Below are 12,483 nucleotides of genomic sequence, written 5' to 3' on the forward strand. Positions count from 1 at the left end.
AGGAGGTTATGGGACAGACCCAGGTGCCATGGGTTGACTGACTGAGATGACTGGCTGATGCACCACCTGTGCCACCCACTGTGTCAACTTGCTGCATTTTAGCCGCCTGGCACTCTGCTCGTTGTTGTGAGCGTCGCTCCTTCGCCCTCCGTTGTTGTTGGAGGGGCGACTGTCCCAGTGTCGCGTCCTTCACGAGCCTCCTCCACAGAGGCCGATGTTGTTGATGTTGTCATTGTTGATGTTATCGATGTTGACGTTGTTGATGACGTCAATGTTGTTGATGTTATCGATGATGTTGATGTTATCGTCGATGGTGTTGATGTTATCGTCGATGTTGATGGGATCGATGTTGATGTTATCGTTGATGATGATGACGTTGCTGTTATCATTAATGATGACGTTATCAAAGTTGATGTTTTCGTTGACGACGTTGATGTTGATGACGTCGATGTTGGCGTTGTTGTGGCTGTAGGTGTGGTCCATGGTGGAGGCCCTGCGAGCGGGCGGCCTCACCGTGGCGACCCCTGACCCCGAGCAGCCGCTGCCGCCCTCGTCGCTGCAGCGCTTCCTGCGGCACAGGAACCTGAGCGGGGTGGTGCTGGCAGAGCACCGCACCGCCTTCCACAACCAGTACGCACCACAACAATACCACCACCACACCACCACCACACCACCACTACACCACCACCACCACACCACTAGTAGCACCGCACGGCCTTCCACAACCAGTACGCACCACACCGACACCACCACCACTACACCACCACCACTACACTACTAGTAGCACCAACACCACCACCACCACACTACCAGTAGCACCGTCACCACCACCACTACCACACTGCTAGTAGTACCGCACCGTCACCACCATACTACTACTACACTACTGCTACTACTGAACTGCTACTACTACGCCACATCTCCTACACTACTCCCACTGCTAAAAGCAGTGTGTGTGTGTATTGTTACACGTGTGTCATCTGTGCGGCATGTGCGTGTGTATCACCCGTGTGTTCTTGCGCGTGTGTGTCGTTTGCACGTGTGTGTGTGTGTCTCGTTTGCGCGTGTGTGTGTGTGTCGTTTGCGCGTGTGTGTGTGTCGTTTGCGCGCGCGTGGCATGCGTGCGTGCCGCGCATCATGCGTGTGTTGTGTTTGTGTCACATGTGGTGCGTGTGTCACGTGTGTCACGTGTGCATGCAGGTACTACCACAGCGTGTACGATGTGGCGCCCAACATCAAGCTGAGCTTCCCGGAGGGGCTCACGCCAGAGGAGGAGCTCACCTACCCCAGCGACATCGCCAAGGTGAGACACGCGTGGACAACGGAGGGACACAGTTACGGGTGGACAGGGGTGGGACACAGGGATGTGGGGGTGGGACACGGGGACGGAGGAGAGACACGGGGATGTGGGGGTGGGACACGGGGACGGGGGTGGGACAAGGGAGAGACAGAGACACGGGACTAAGGGAGACACGGGGACAGAGGAGAGACACGGGGTCAGGGGAGAGACACGGGGTCAGGGGAGAGACACGGGGTCAGGGGAGAGACACGGGGTCAGGGGAGAGACACGGGGTCAGGGGAGAGACACGGGGTCAGGGGAGAGACACGGGGATGTGGGAGAGAGACGGAGACGTGGGAGAGATCTCCGCGGTTGGGGGAGATTCAGACGCGTGACGGGGGTGGCCGTGCCGGCCTTCTTAGGTGCCACTCGCTAACAGCACTTGCCCCAACAGTCTGCTGAAGGCTACATGGGTGATCTTTTTCTTTGTGTGCTCTAGAACCTGACGGAGCTGGCCACAGGCGTGGCGAGGGCGCTGTACCTGCAAGCAGGCGGAGACAACGAGACAATGATGGACATTCAGGCCAACACCACCACTGTGTGTGCATATGCACGCACACACACACAGTCAACATACACACACACAGTCATCATACACACACACAGTCATCATACACACACAGTCAACACATACACACACACAGTCATCATACATACACACAGTCATCACACACACAGTGAACACACACAGTCAACATACACACACACAATCATCATACATACACACAGTCAACATACACACACAGTGAACACACACACAGTCAACATACACACACACAGTGAACACACACACAGTCAACATACACACACACACAGTCAACATACACACAGTGAACACACACACACACAGTCAACATACACACAGTCAACATACACACACAGTCAACGCACACACACACAGTCAACATATACATACACACAGTCAACACATACATACACACAGTCAACACATACACACACACAGTCAACACATACACACACACAGTCAACACATACATACACACAGTCAACACATACACACACACAGTCAACACATACACACACACAGTCAACACATACACACACACAGTCAACACATACACACACAGTCATCATACACACACAGTCATCATACACACACAGTCGACATACACACACGCAGTCGACATACACACACGCAGTCAACATACACACACGCAGTCAACATACACACACGCAGTCAACATACACACACACGCAGTCAACACACACACACACACAGTCAACACACACACACACACGCAGTCAACACACACACACACGCAGTCAACATACACACACACGCAGTCAACATACACACACACGCAGTCAACATACACACACACGCAGTCAACATACACACACACACACAGTCAACATACACACACACAGTCAACATACACACAGTCAACACACACACAGTCAACACACACACACAGTCAACACACACACACAGTCAACACACACACAGTCAACACACACACAGTCAACACACACAGTCAACACACACACACACAGTCCCATGTACATACACACAGTCAATATACACACACAGTCAACACACACACACAGTCAACACACACAGTCAACACACACACACAGTCAACACACACACAGTCAACACACACACAGTCAACATACACACACACACACAAAGTCAGCATACACACATTTACGTAATATTCACTGGTGGTGGCCATGAGCAGAAATCAAACTCATATCGCCGGGTTTGTAGTGCAGCGCGGTAATTGCTACAGTACCGCTCCCCACACACACACATCTATAGACACACACACACACATCTATAGACACACACACACATCTATAAACACACACACACACATCTATAGACACACACACACACATCTATAGACACACACATCTATACACACACACACATTTATAGACACACACACATCTATAGACACACACACGCATCTATAGACACACACACACATCTATAGACACACACACATCTATAGACACACACACACACATCTATAGACACACACACACATCTATACACACACACACATTTATAGATACACACATCTATAGACACACACACACACATCTATAGACACACACACACACGTACATTTCATTCTCAGCGGTGGTAATGTGAATGAGTGCCTGGTGCTGTGCATAAGCATTAGCAGCACTGGGGAGACAAAGACGGCTGCGTGGTTTGTATGCAAGTTGAACTTCTAATATTGGAAGATAGAGCGTTCCAGGCGGCCGCAGAAGCGCATCTGAAAGCACGCGATGTAGTTGCCGCTGCTGTTGCTGCGAGGATGACGGGATGGTTCATGCTCCTCGACGAGGTTGGCAAGCTGTTGTGGTTAATTTGTGGAAAGCACTTTGTGTGTGGTGAGTGCGACCTTGTAATGGTTTGGTTCGAAAGAAGTTCATCACACGTACGTACAGTAGCGTCCTTCATGAACCTTCTAAACAGAGGCCGATCTTGACAGGAGGTCTTGGGACAGACCCAGCAGGTGCCATGGGTTGGCTGACAGACGACCGGTAGAGGCACCAGTTGTACCCCCACTGTGTTAACTTGCTGCATTTTAGCCGACCGGCGCTCCGCTCGTTGTTGTGAGCGTCGCTTCTCTGCCCTCCATTGTTGCTGCAGGGCAACTGCCTCCAAATGCCCAGCAGTGTCCTTCACGAACCTCCTCCGCTGGTACCGGTCATCGGCAAGTCCACTCAGATACCTTCCAACCCATGCCGCGCCCGTTTAGCCCTCTCTGTCCAGCCAAACAGAAGCTGCTTGTGCATGCTGTTAGCTGAGCATGCCGGGATACCCAATCACACCAACAACAACAACTGCCATTCGCCACTAAGTGGCGGTGACGTCACCATGACGCTTGTGCCAGGCCATGTGCACCTTGAGGCCACGTGAAGTGTCGAACGCTCGCTGGCAGGAGGTCACGGGGCAGACCCAGGTGCCATGGGTCGACTGACTGAGATGACTGAGATGACTGGCTGATGCACCACCTGTGCCCCCTACTGTACCAACTTGCTGTGCTTTTGCCACCCGGCGCTCCGCTCGTTGTGAGCGTCGCTCCTCCGCTCTCTGTTGTTGTTGGAGGGCGACTGCCTCCAACTGTCCAGTAGCGTCCTTCACGAGCCTCCTCCAAAGAGGCCGATCTTGACACTGTTTGTACCAGTCATTGGCAAGTCCACTCAGCTCCACGTCCTCCTGTACCATATCACTCCATCTCTTCTCTAGCCCATGCCGCGCCCGTTTAGCCCCCTCGATCCGGCCGAACAAAAGCTGTTTAGGAATGCGGTGGCTGGGCATGCGGGCTACATGACCCAGCCAACGCAGCCTTGCCTGCCGGAGAAGCTCACCGATGGGACTTTGCCCAGATCTTTCACATGCACACAAACCCACGCAAGCACATGGGTGTGTATGTATGTCGAACTTATTTCGCACCGTACGTAGCCAACCGTGCTAATCGGAGGTGCGCACGCTACGGGAGCGTCGTGGTTAGCCCACCGAGTTGTGAGCCTGGCAACTTCCGTTTGATTCTAACTCCTCACGGCCAACATCGGTGGCAATTCTTTTCACCTGGCCTAGGCCTCCCCGAGGTGGACTTGGGCTTCAAATAAAATGCCTGGTGCGGGGTGTGAATAAACGTCGCCGCTGGGGATACAAAGGCGGCGTGGTGCTGGTCACCCCCCACCTCTTCCGTGTGCCGTGCCGGCCTCCATGGGTGCTACTCGCTAACAGCACTTGCACCTACAGTATGTGCAGGTTACGCGGGGGAGGGGAATGATGTCTTTGTGTGCTTGCGTAGGGAGCGGTTAGCGCACCGGGCTTCAAACCCAACGACCCGAGTACGATTCCCGCTCACGGCCAACACCAGTGACGATTATCTGAACCGATCCCGGGCTTCTCCTAGGTCGACTCGACCTCAACTGCGTACCTGGTGCGATGCGTAAAAATCGCCACTTGGGGAGACGAAGGCTGCCCGGGCGTGGTGCTGTCTAATCCACCCCCTCGTGCGCCACAGTGCCGGCCTCCATCGGTGCTGCTCGCTACGAACGAGCACTTGCTCTAACAGTCTGTGAACCTTTGTCTTGTAGGTGGCGCGTCTTCTCTACACGCTGCTCGTTCGGGCCAACAACTCGTGGCTGCGCAGCATCATGGACAAGGAGAACAAGGGCATTCTGGGTAATCGTCACTCCCTACTGCCCCCCCCTCCCCAACCACTTCCTCTGCGCGCGAGCAGATGCAGGGGAATGGTTCTGTAGGAACGGCTTTTTGTGTGTTTAGTTTCTTGTCCTTCCCCCGCACCTCCAATTGGCACATGGTTGGCTACGTACGGTGTGAAATAAGTTGTACATAAACTACACCACTATGCACTACACTACTATGCACTACACTATTATACACTACACTATACACTACTTTTCACTACACTACTATACTTTACACTATATACTACACTATACACTACACGACTATACACTACACTACATCAAATTGAAAACTAATTTCTTTAGAACTTCTTTTTCTGTTTAGCTTATTGTCCTTCCCCCACACCTCCGATTAGCGTGGTTCGCTACGTACAGTGCGAAAGAAGTTCAACATACACACCCCACAGCCGAATTTAGTCTCCCCAGTGCTGCTAATGTTTGTACACAGCACCAGGCACTCATTTAAGGTTAAGTTGACCTAGGGGAGGCCCAGGAACCGTTCGCTTTGCCACCGCTGATGTTAGCCGTTGTAGAGAATGAAATGTGTGTGTATGTGTGTGTCTTATCGATGTGTGTGTGTCTATTGATGTGTGCGTGTCTATCGATGTGTGTGTGTGTCTATCGATGTGCGTGTGGGGAGTGGTAGTGGTAGCGGTTTGCGCGCTGTGCTACGAACCCGGCGACCCAAGTTCGATTCCCGCTCATGGCCAACACCAGTGACGATTATCTGAACCGGTCCTGGGCCTCCCCTAGTTCGACTCGGCCTCAAATGAGTACCTGGTGCGGTGTGTAGTAAACATCACCACTGGGGAGACAAAGGCGGCCGGGCATGGTGCTGGCCACCCACCCCCTCGTGTGCGGTGCTGGTCTTCATAGGTGCTCGCTAACAGCAGGGGGCGGCTTTGTGTATATCTGTGTATATCGGCGTATATATGTGTGTGTGTATATCAGCGTATATATGTGTGTGTGTGTATATCGGCATGTGTGTGTATCTGCGTGTGAGTGCGTGCCTGTATTTCTTTATGTATATATCTGCGTGTGTATAACTGTGTGTGTGTATATATATCGGCATGTGTATCTGTGTGTGGATTTGTGTGCGTGTATATATATCTGCGTGTGTATTTCGGCGGGTGCGTGCGTGTATATCTGCGTGTATCTATGTGTGTGTATATCTGCGTGTGTGTATCTGCGTGTGTGTATCTGCGCGTGTATACTGTGTGTATCTGCGTGTGTGTATCTGCGCGTGTATACTGTGTGTATCTGCGTGTGTGTATCTGCGCCTGTATACTGTGTGTGTGTATCTGCGCGTGTATACTGTGTGTGTATACTGTGTGTGTATCTGCGTGTGTGTGTATATCTGTGTGTGTGTATCTGCGCGTGTTTACTGTGTGTATATCTGCGTGTGTGTATCTGTGTGTGTATCTGCGTGTGTGTATCTGCGCGTGTATACTGTGTGTGTATCTGTGTGTGTGTATCTGCGCGTGTATACTGTGTGTGTATCTGCGTGTGTGTATCTGCGCGTGTATACTGTGTGTGTATCTGCGTGTGTATCTGCGCGTGTATACTGTGTGTGTATCTGCGTGTGTGTATCTGCGTGTGTGTATCTGCGTGTGTGTATCTGCGTGTGTGTATCTGCGTGTGTGTATCTGCGCGTGTGTATCTGCGCGTGTGTATCTGTGTGTGTATCTGCGTGTGTGTATACTGTGTGTGTATCTGCGCGTGTGTATCTGCGCGTGTGTATCTGTGCGTGTGTAATTGCGCGTGTGTATCTGTGCGTGTGTATCTGCGCGTGTGTATCTGCGTGTGTGTATCTGCGTGTGTGTATACTGTGTGTGTATCTGCGTGTGTGTATACTGTGTGTGTATCTGCGTGTGTGTATACTGTGTGTGTGTATACTGTGTGTGTATCTGCGTGTGTGTATACTGTGTGTGTATCTGCGCGTGTGTATCTGCGTGTGTGTATCTGCGCGTGTGTATCTGCGTGTGTATCTGCGCGTGTATACTGTGTGTATCTGCGTGTGTGTATACTGTGTGTATCTGCGTGTGTGTATACTGTGTGTATCTGCGTGTGTGTATCTGCGTGTGTGTATCTGCGTGTGTGTATCTGCGCGTGTATCTGCGGATGTATACTGTGTGTATCTGCGTGTGTGTATCTGCGCGTGTATACTGTGTGTATCTGCGTGTGTGTATCTGCGCGTGTATACTGTGTGTATCTGCGTGTGTGTATACCGGCGCGTGCGTGCGTGTGTGCGTGCGTGTGCCCAGGCCGCCACGCGCTCAGCTTCTACGTGGGCGTGAGCGACAACTGGAGTCACAACGACATCACGCAGGTGGTGCTCCACGCGCTCGCCAACCTCACGGGCACCGCGGTGCCCCTCAACGAGACGGCTTGCCGCGACCCCAAGAAGCACGGCGTCGCCGACGAGGAGGTGACCGCACGACAACAGCAACAACAACTACGACGACGATGACATCACAGCAGCGCCACCACCACACAGACAACAGTCCCCCCCCGCCCGGCGTAGCCTTCCGCAGGCCTCTGGGGTCAAGTGCTGTTAGTGAGGAGCACCTGCGACGGCAAAACTCTGAAACCCGTGAACAGTTTCGATTTAAAGCTTTCGTGACTGCAGGGATTCATATTCTTGGTTCTTTCTGTAAAGCCATCCGGCTACCATGAGAGATTCGTTCATGAGGCTATCCACATATACAAACACAGAGACAATTTCAACCGAGAAGATGGATTCTGGCTTAGCAATCAGTGGAAGGATTTGATAAACCATTTCGAGTCTTAGTTGGTTGTGTTCACGCTTACGGTGACTTTCAGACCGCTCTCCATTCTCTTCCTCTCCCCCCTCCTCCGTTCCGAGCATAGATGGACTCGTCCATCTGAACAACCGCCAGTCGCTGTCCGTGGTGCTGACTTGTGTTGCAATCTAAACGTCGTGAGAATTTTATTGTTTTATTTTTATTATTTTATTTCTTCCCTTCTACGTGACTTTACCGAAAGAACCAAGAACCATAAACAATTGTTTTTTTTAAACCGGGTAAAGGCCCCACTGAGCTGTATAGGTGTTTTTTTTGTCATAAGTGACCATCGCAAATGATAGGTCGAACCAAGTGGAGAGAGAGACGCGCCAACTCCAGTTGTACAGCAGACGTCAGAGTCAGAACCCACGACCTCCTGTATACCAGGCGAGGTAGTTAACATCTTCTAGCCACCGTGATAATGATCATGAGAGAGAGAGACACGCAAACTCCGTATATGCAGCAGACGTCAGGGTTGGGATCGAACCGACAACCTCCTGTATACCTGGCGGGTTAACATCTCTCCACCATGACGCACTACCGCTCCCCAAAGACAAAGATCCTCCGTGTAGCCTTAACAGGTTGTTCGTGAGTAGCACCTATGACAGCCAGTGGCGATGTTCACACATTGCACCAGATGCTCATTGTTTTAGGCTGAGTAGACCTGGGGGAGGGGGCGGCCAGGAGCGGCTCAGACAATCGTCGCTGGTGTTGGTCGCAAGCGGGAATCGACCTCGGGCCGCCGGGTTCGTAGCGCAGCGTGCCAATCGCGGCACTATTCTATTTGACCAGGTAAGGCCCACGCCGAGCGGTGGAGATATTTTTTCGGAAGCGAACTGGCTCTCACGAAGGGTAGCTCAACAAAGTGGCTTACCATCATCACGTGGTAAATTTATAGCAGCAACCAACGTATGATGTTGATTCTAAATGTGGAGGTAAAAACTAGAGGGACCCAGAGGAGAATCCACGCGACCACGGGGAGAGAGACACGCAAACTCCAAATATAACGAGCGTCATCAGTTTCGGGATCGAACCCACGACCTCCTGCATACCAGGCGAGGTAGTTAACGTCTCACTACCGTGGTGCCCAAGCCCCACACACTCTGCAGAACAGGGCAGAGACGGTGCAAACCGCACACGGAAAGTCTGGAATCGAACCCATGCCCATCTTGCCACCCTGTGCCTTTGACAATGTGAGTGGTCCAGCCGCAGCGGAGTGAGCGTGGTGGAGATGGGGGCAGGGGGTTGAAGGGAGAGCGTCCATCTCTTTAGCGGCTGCCACAAGGCTAAGAGGGGAGGGTGGAGCCGGCTTGACAGGACCGTGACTCAAGTACAACGAGCCCAACTGGCTTAACCCCCCCCCCCCTTTCCTCCACCCTGTGTGTCACCTGCCTCTTCTCCCCCCCCTCCTCTTCCCCCCCTCCTCTTCTCCCCCCCTCCTCTTCCCCCCCCTCCCTCTTCCCCCCCCCCCCTCCTCTTCCCCCCCCTCGTCTTACCCCCCCTCTTCCCCCCCCCCTCCTCTTCCCCCCCTCCTCTTCTCCCCCCCTCCTCTTCCCCCCCCCCTCTTCCCCCCCCCCCTCTTCCCCCCCCCTCCTCTTCCCCCCCCTCGTCTTACCCCCCCTCTTCCCCCCCCCTCCTCTTCCCCCCCCTCGTCTTACCCCCCCCTCTTCCCCCCCCCCCTCCTATTCCCCCCCCTCCTCCTCCCCCCCCCCTCCTCTTCCCCCCCCCTCCTCTTCCCCCCCCCTCTTCCCCCCCCCTCCTCCTCTTCCCCCCCCCCTCCTCCTCCCCCCCCCCCTCTTCCCCCCCCCCCTCCTCCTCTTCCCCCCCTCCTCCTCTTCCCCCCTCTTGCCCCCCCCCTCTTCCCCCCCCTCCTCTTCCCCCCCCTCTTCTTCCCCCCCTCCTCTTCTCCCCCCTCCTCTTCCCCCCCCCCTCTTGCCCCCCCCCCTCTTCCCCCCCCTCCTCTTCCCCCCCCTCTTCTTCCCCCCCTCCTCTTCCTCCTCTTCTTCCGCTTATTCTTCCTCCTCCATGTCGCCTCCCACCATTACCACCTAACACTCTCTCCACCCCCTCCTCTTCCCCCCCCTCCTCCTCCCCCCCCCCTCTTCCCCCTTTCCCCCCCCCCCCTCTTGCCCCCCCCTCCTCTTCTCCCCCCCCTCCTCTTCCCCCCCCCCTCTTCCCCCCCCCTCCTCTTCCCCCCCCCTCTTCTTCCCCCCCTCGTCTTCCCCCCCCCTCTTCCCCCCTCCTCTTCTCCCCCCCTCCTCTTCCCCCCCCCTCTTCTTCCCCCCCCTCCTCTTCCTCCTCTTCTTCCGCTTATTCTTCCTCCTCCATGTCGCCTCCCACCATTACCACCTAACACTCTCTCCACCCCCTTCGTGTCGCCCTCCTCATCCTCCTCATCCTCCACTTCCTCCCCCTACCACCACCACCACCTCCTCTCCACCAGATGTACAAGTACATCTGGGTCATGGGCTCCCCGCCGGGCAAGGGGGCCGAGGCTGGGGACAAGGAGGGCGCTGGCTTCTGCACGCGCAGCACGGCGCACCTGTCGCCCGCCGTGTCGCCCGCCTTCGAGCTGCGGGACTTCGACTCGGGGGAGTACTCCACGTGGACCGAGTCGCGCTGGAAGCAGCTGCGGGCGCGCCTCTTCTTGGTAGCCAGCCCCCAACTCGAGGTGAGTGGCGCTCGCTGGCGCGGCCAGACAGAGACGCACGCGGCGAGACACACACACGGATAGACACACACACGGATAGACACACACACGGATAGACACACACGGACAGACATACAACTACACACACAGCTACACACACGGATATGTAACATGGCTACACACACGGCCAGTCAGCTATACGCACGACCAGCCAGAGACACAGCTACACACACAGCCAGTGGTACACTCACACAGCCACACACACAGCCAGTCGTGACACCCACACAGCTACACACACAGCCTGCCAGTCGTGACACCCACACAGCTACACACACAGCCAGTGGTACACACACACAGCCACACACACAGCCAGTGGTACACTCACACAGCCACACACACAGCCAGTGGTACACCCACACAGCTACACAGCCAGTGGTACACCCACACAGCTACACACACAGCCAGTCGTTGTTGTGGCACTGTGGTCGTGACCACCGTGGTCGTGACGTCGTGGTCTTGATGCCCTTCGTGTGCGTCGTGCAGCACGTGACGCTGGCCGTGGGCTGCCTGGTGCTGGCGCTCTCTCTGTGCTCCGTCTACCTCGTTAACTCCAAGGCCGACGTCCTCTTCACCCCGACGCGCGATGCCCACTCACCCGCTTACTGATGCACTCACCACACTCGCCAGCTTACTGATGTTGCACTCGCCAGCTTACTGATGTTGCACTCACCAGCTTACTGATGCACTCACCACACTCACCGGCTTATTGATGCTGTCACCACACTCACCGGCTTACTGATGCACTCACCACACTCACCGGCTTATTGATGCTGTCACCACACTCAACAGCTTACTGATGCACTTACCACACTCGCCATATTACTGATGCACACACCAAACTCACCGGCTTACTGATGCACACACCAAACTCACCGGCTTACTGATGCACTCACAAGGCTTACTGATGTTGCACTCACCGGCTTACTGATGCACTTATAGGCTTATTGGTGTTGCACTCACGGGCTTACTGATGCTGTCACCACACTCACCAGCTTACTGATGCGCTCCCCACTCATCCACACTCACCACTCTCACCGGCTTACTAATGCGCTCACCACTCACCAGATTACTGATGCGCTCACCACACTCGCCAGCTTATTGATGCACTCACCACTCATCCACACTCACCACTCACAATGCTCGGCTGCATACTAACCACGCACCCTCTTAAGAATACTCACCACTTCACTAAACACTCCCACACACACTCACCCTCTCTCTCATACAGACTCACCCTCTCTCACACACACTCACCCTCCACACACACACTCACCCTCCACACACACACTCACCCTCTCACACACACGCACACTCACCCTCTCTCTCACACTCACCCTCTCATACACACACACTCACCCTCTCTCACACACATTCACCCTCTCCCCCACACACACTCACCCTCTCCCCCACACACTCACCCTCTCCCC

The 12,483-nt window shown here is 54.4% G+C and overlaps 1 protein-coding gene across 1 annotated transcript in view; it reads left to right on the top strand.

Annotated features, from left to right (window-relative positions):
- The window catches only part of NCSTN (nicastrin), a 30,492-nt gene extending 18,009 nt beyond the window's left edge, over positions 1–12,483 (top strand). Inside the window, exons 11-17 of the mRNA XM_078619815.1 lie at positions 473–630; positions 1,201–1,303; positions 1,779–1,877; positions 5,429–5,516; positions 7,807–7,970; positions 10,790–11,017; positions 11,540–12,483. Of these exons, the coding sequence (XP_078475941.1) occupies positions 473–630; positions 1,201–1,303; positions 1,779–1,877; positions 5,429–5,516; positions 7,807–7,970; positions 10,790–11,017; positions 11,540–11,662 (963 nt within the window). The 3' untranslated portion in view covers positions 11,663–12,483. The remainder of the gene's footprint in view (positions 1–472; positions 631–1,200; positions 1,304–1,778; positions 1,878–5,428; positions 5,517–7,806; positions 7,971–10,789; positions 11,018–11,539) is intronic.

This window comes from Lampetra planeri, chromosome 65, assembly GCF_965212315.1.
Source record: "Lampetra planeri chromosome 65, kcLamPlan1.2.h2, whole genome shotgun sequence".
Lineage (NCBI taxonomy): Eukaryota > Metazoa > Chordata > Hyperoartia > Petromyzontiformes > Petromyzontidae > Lampetra > Lampetra planeri.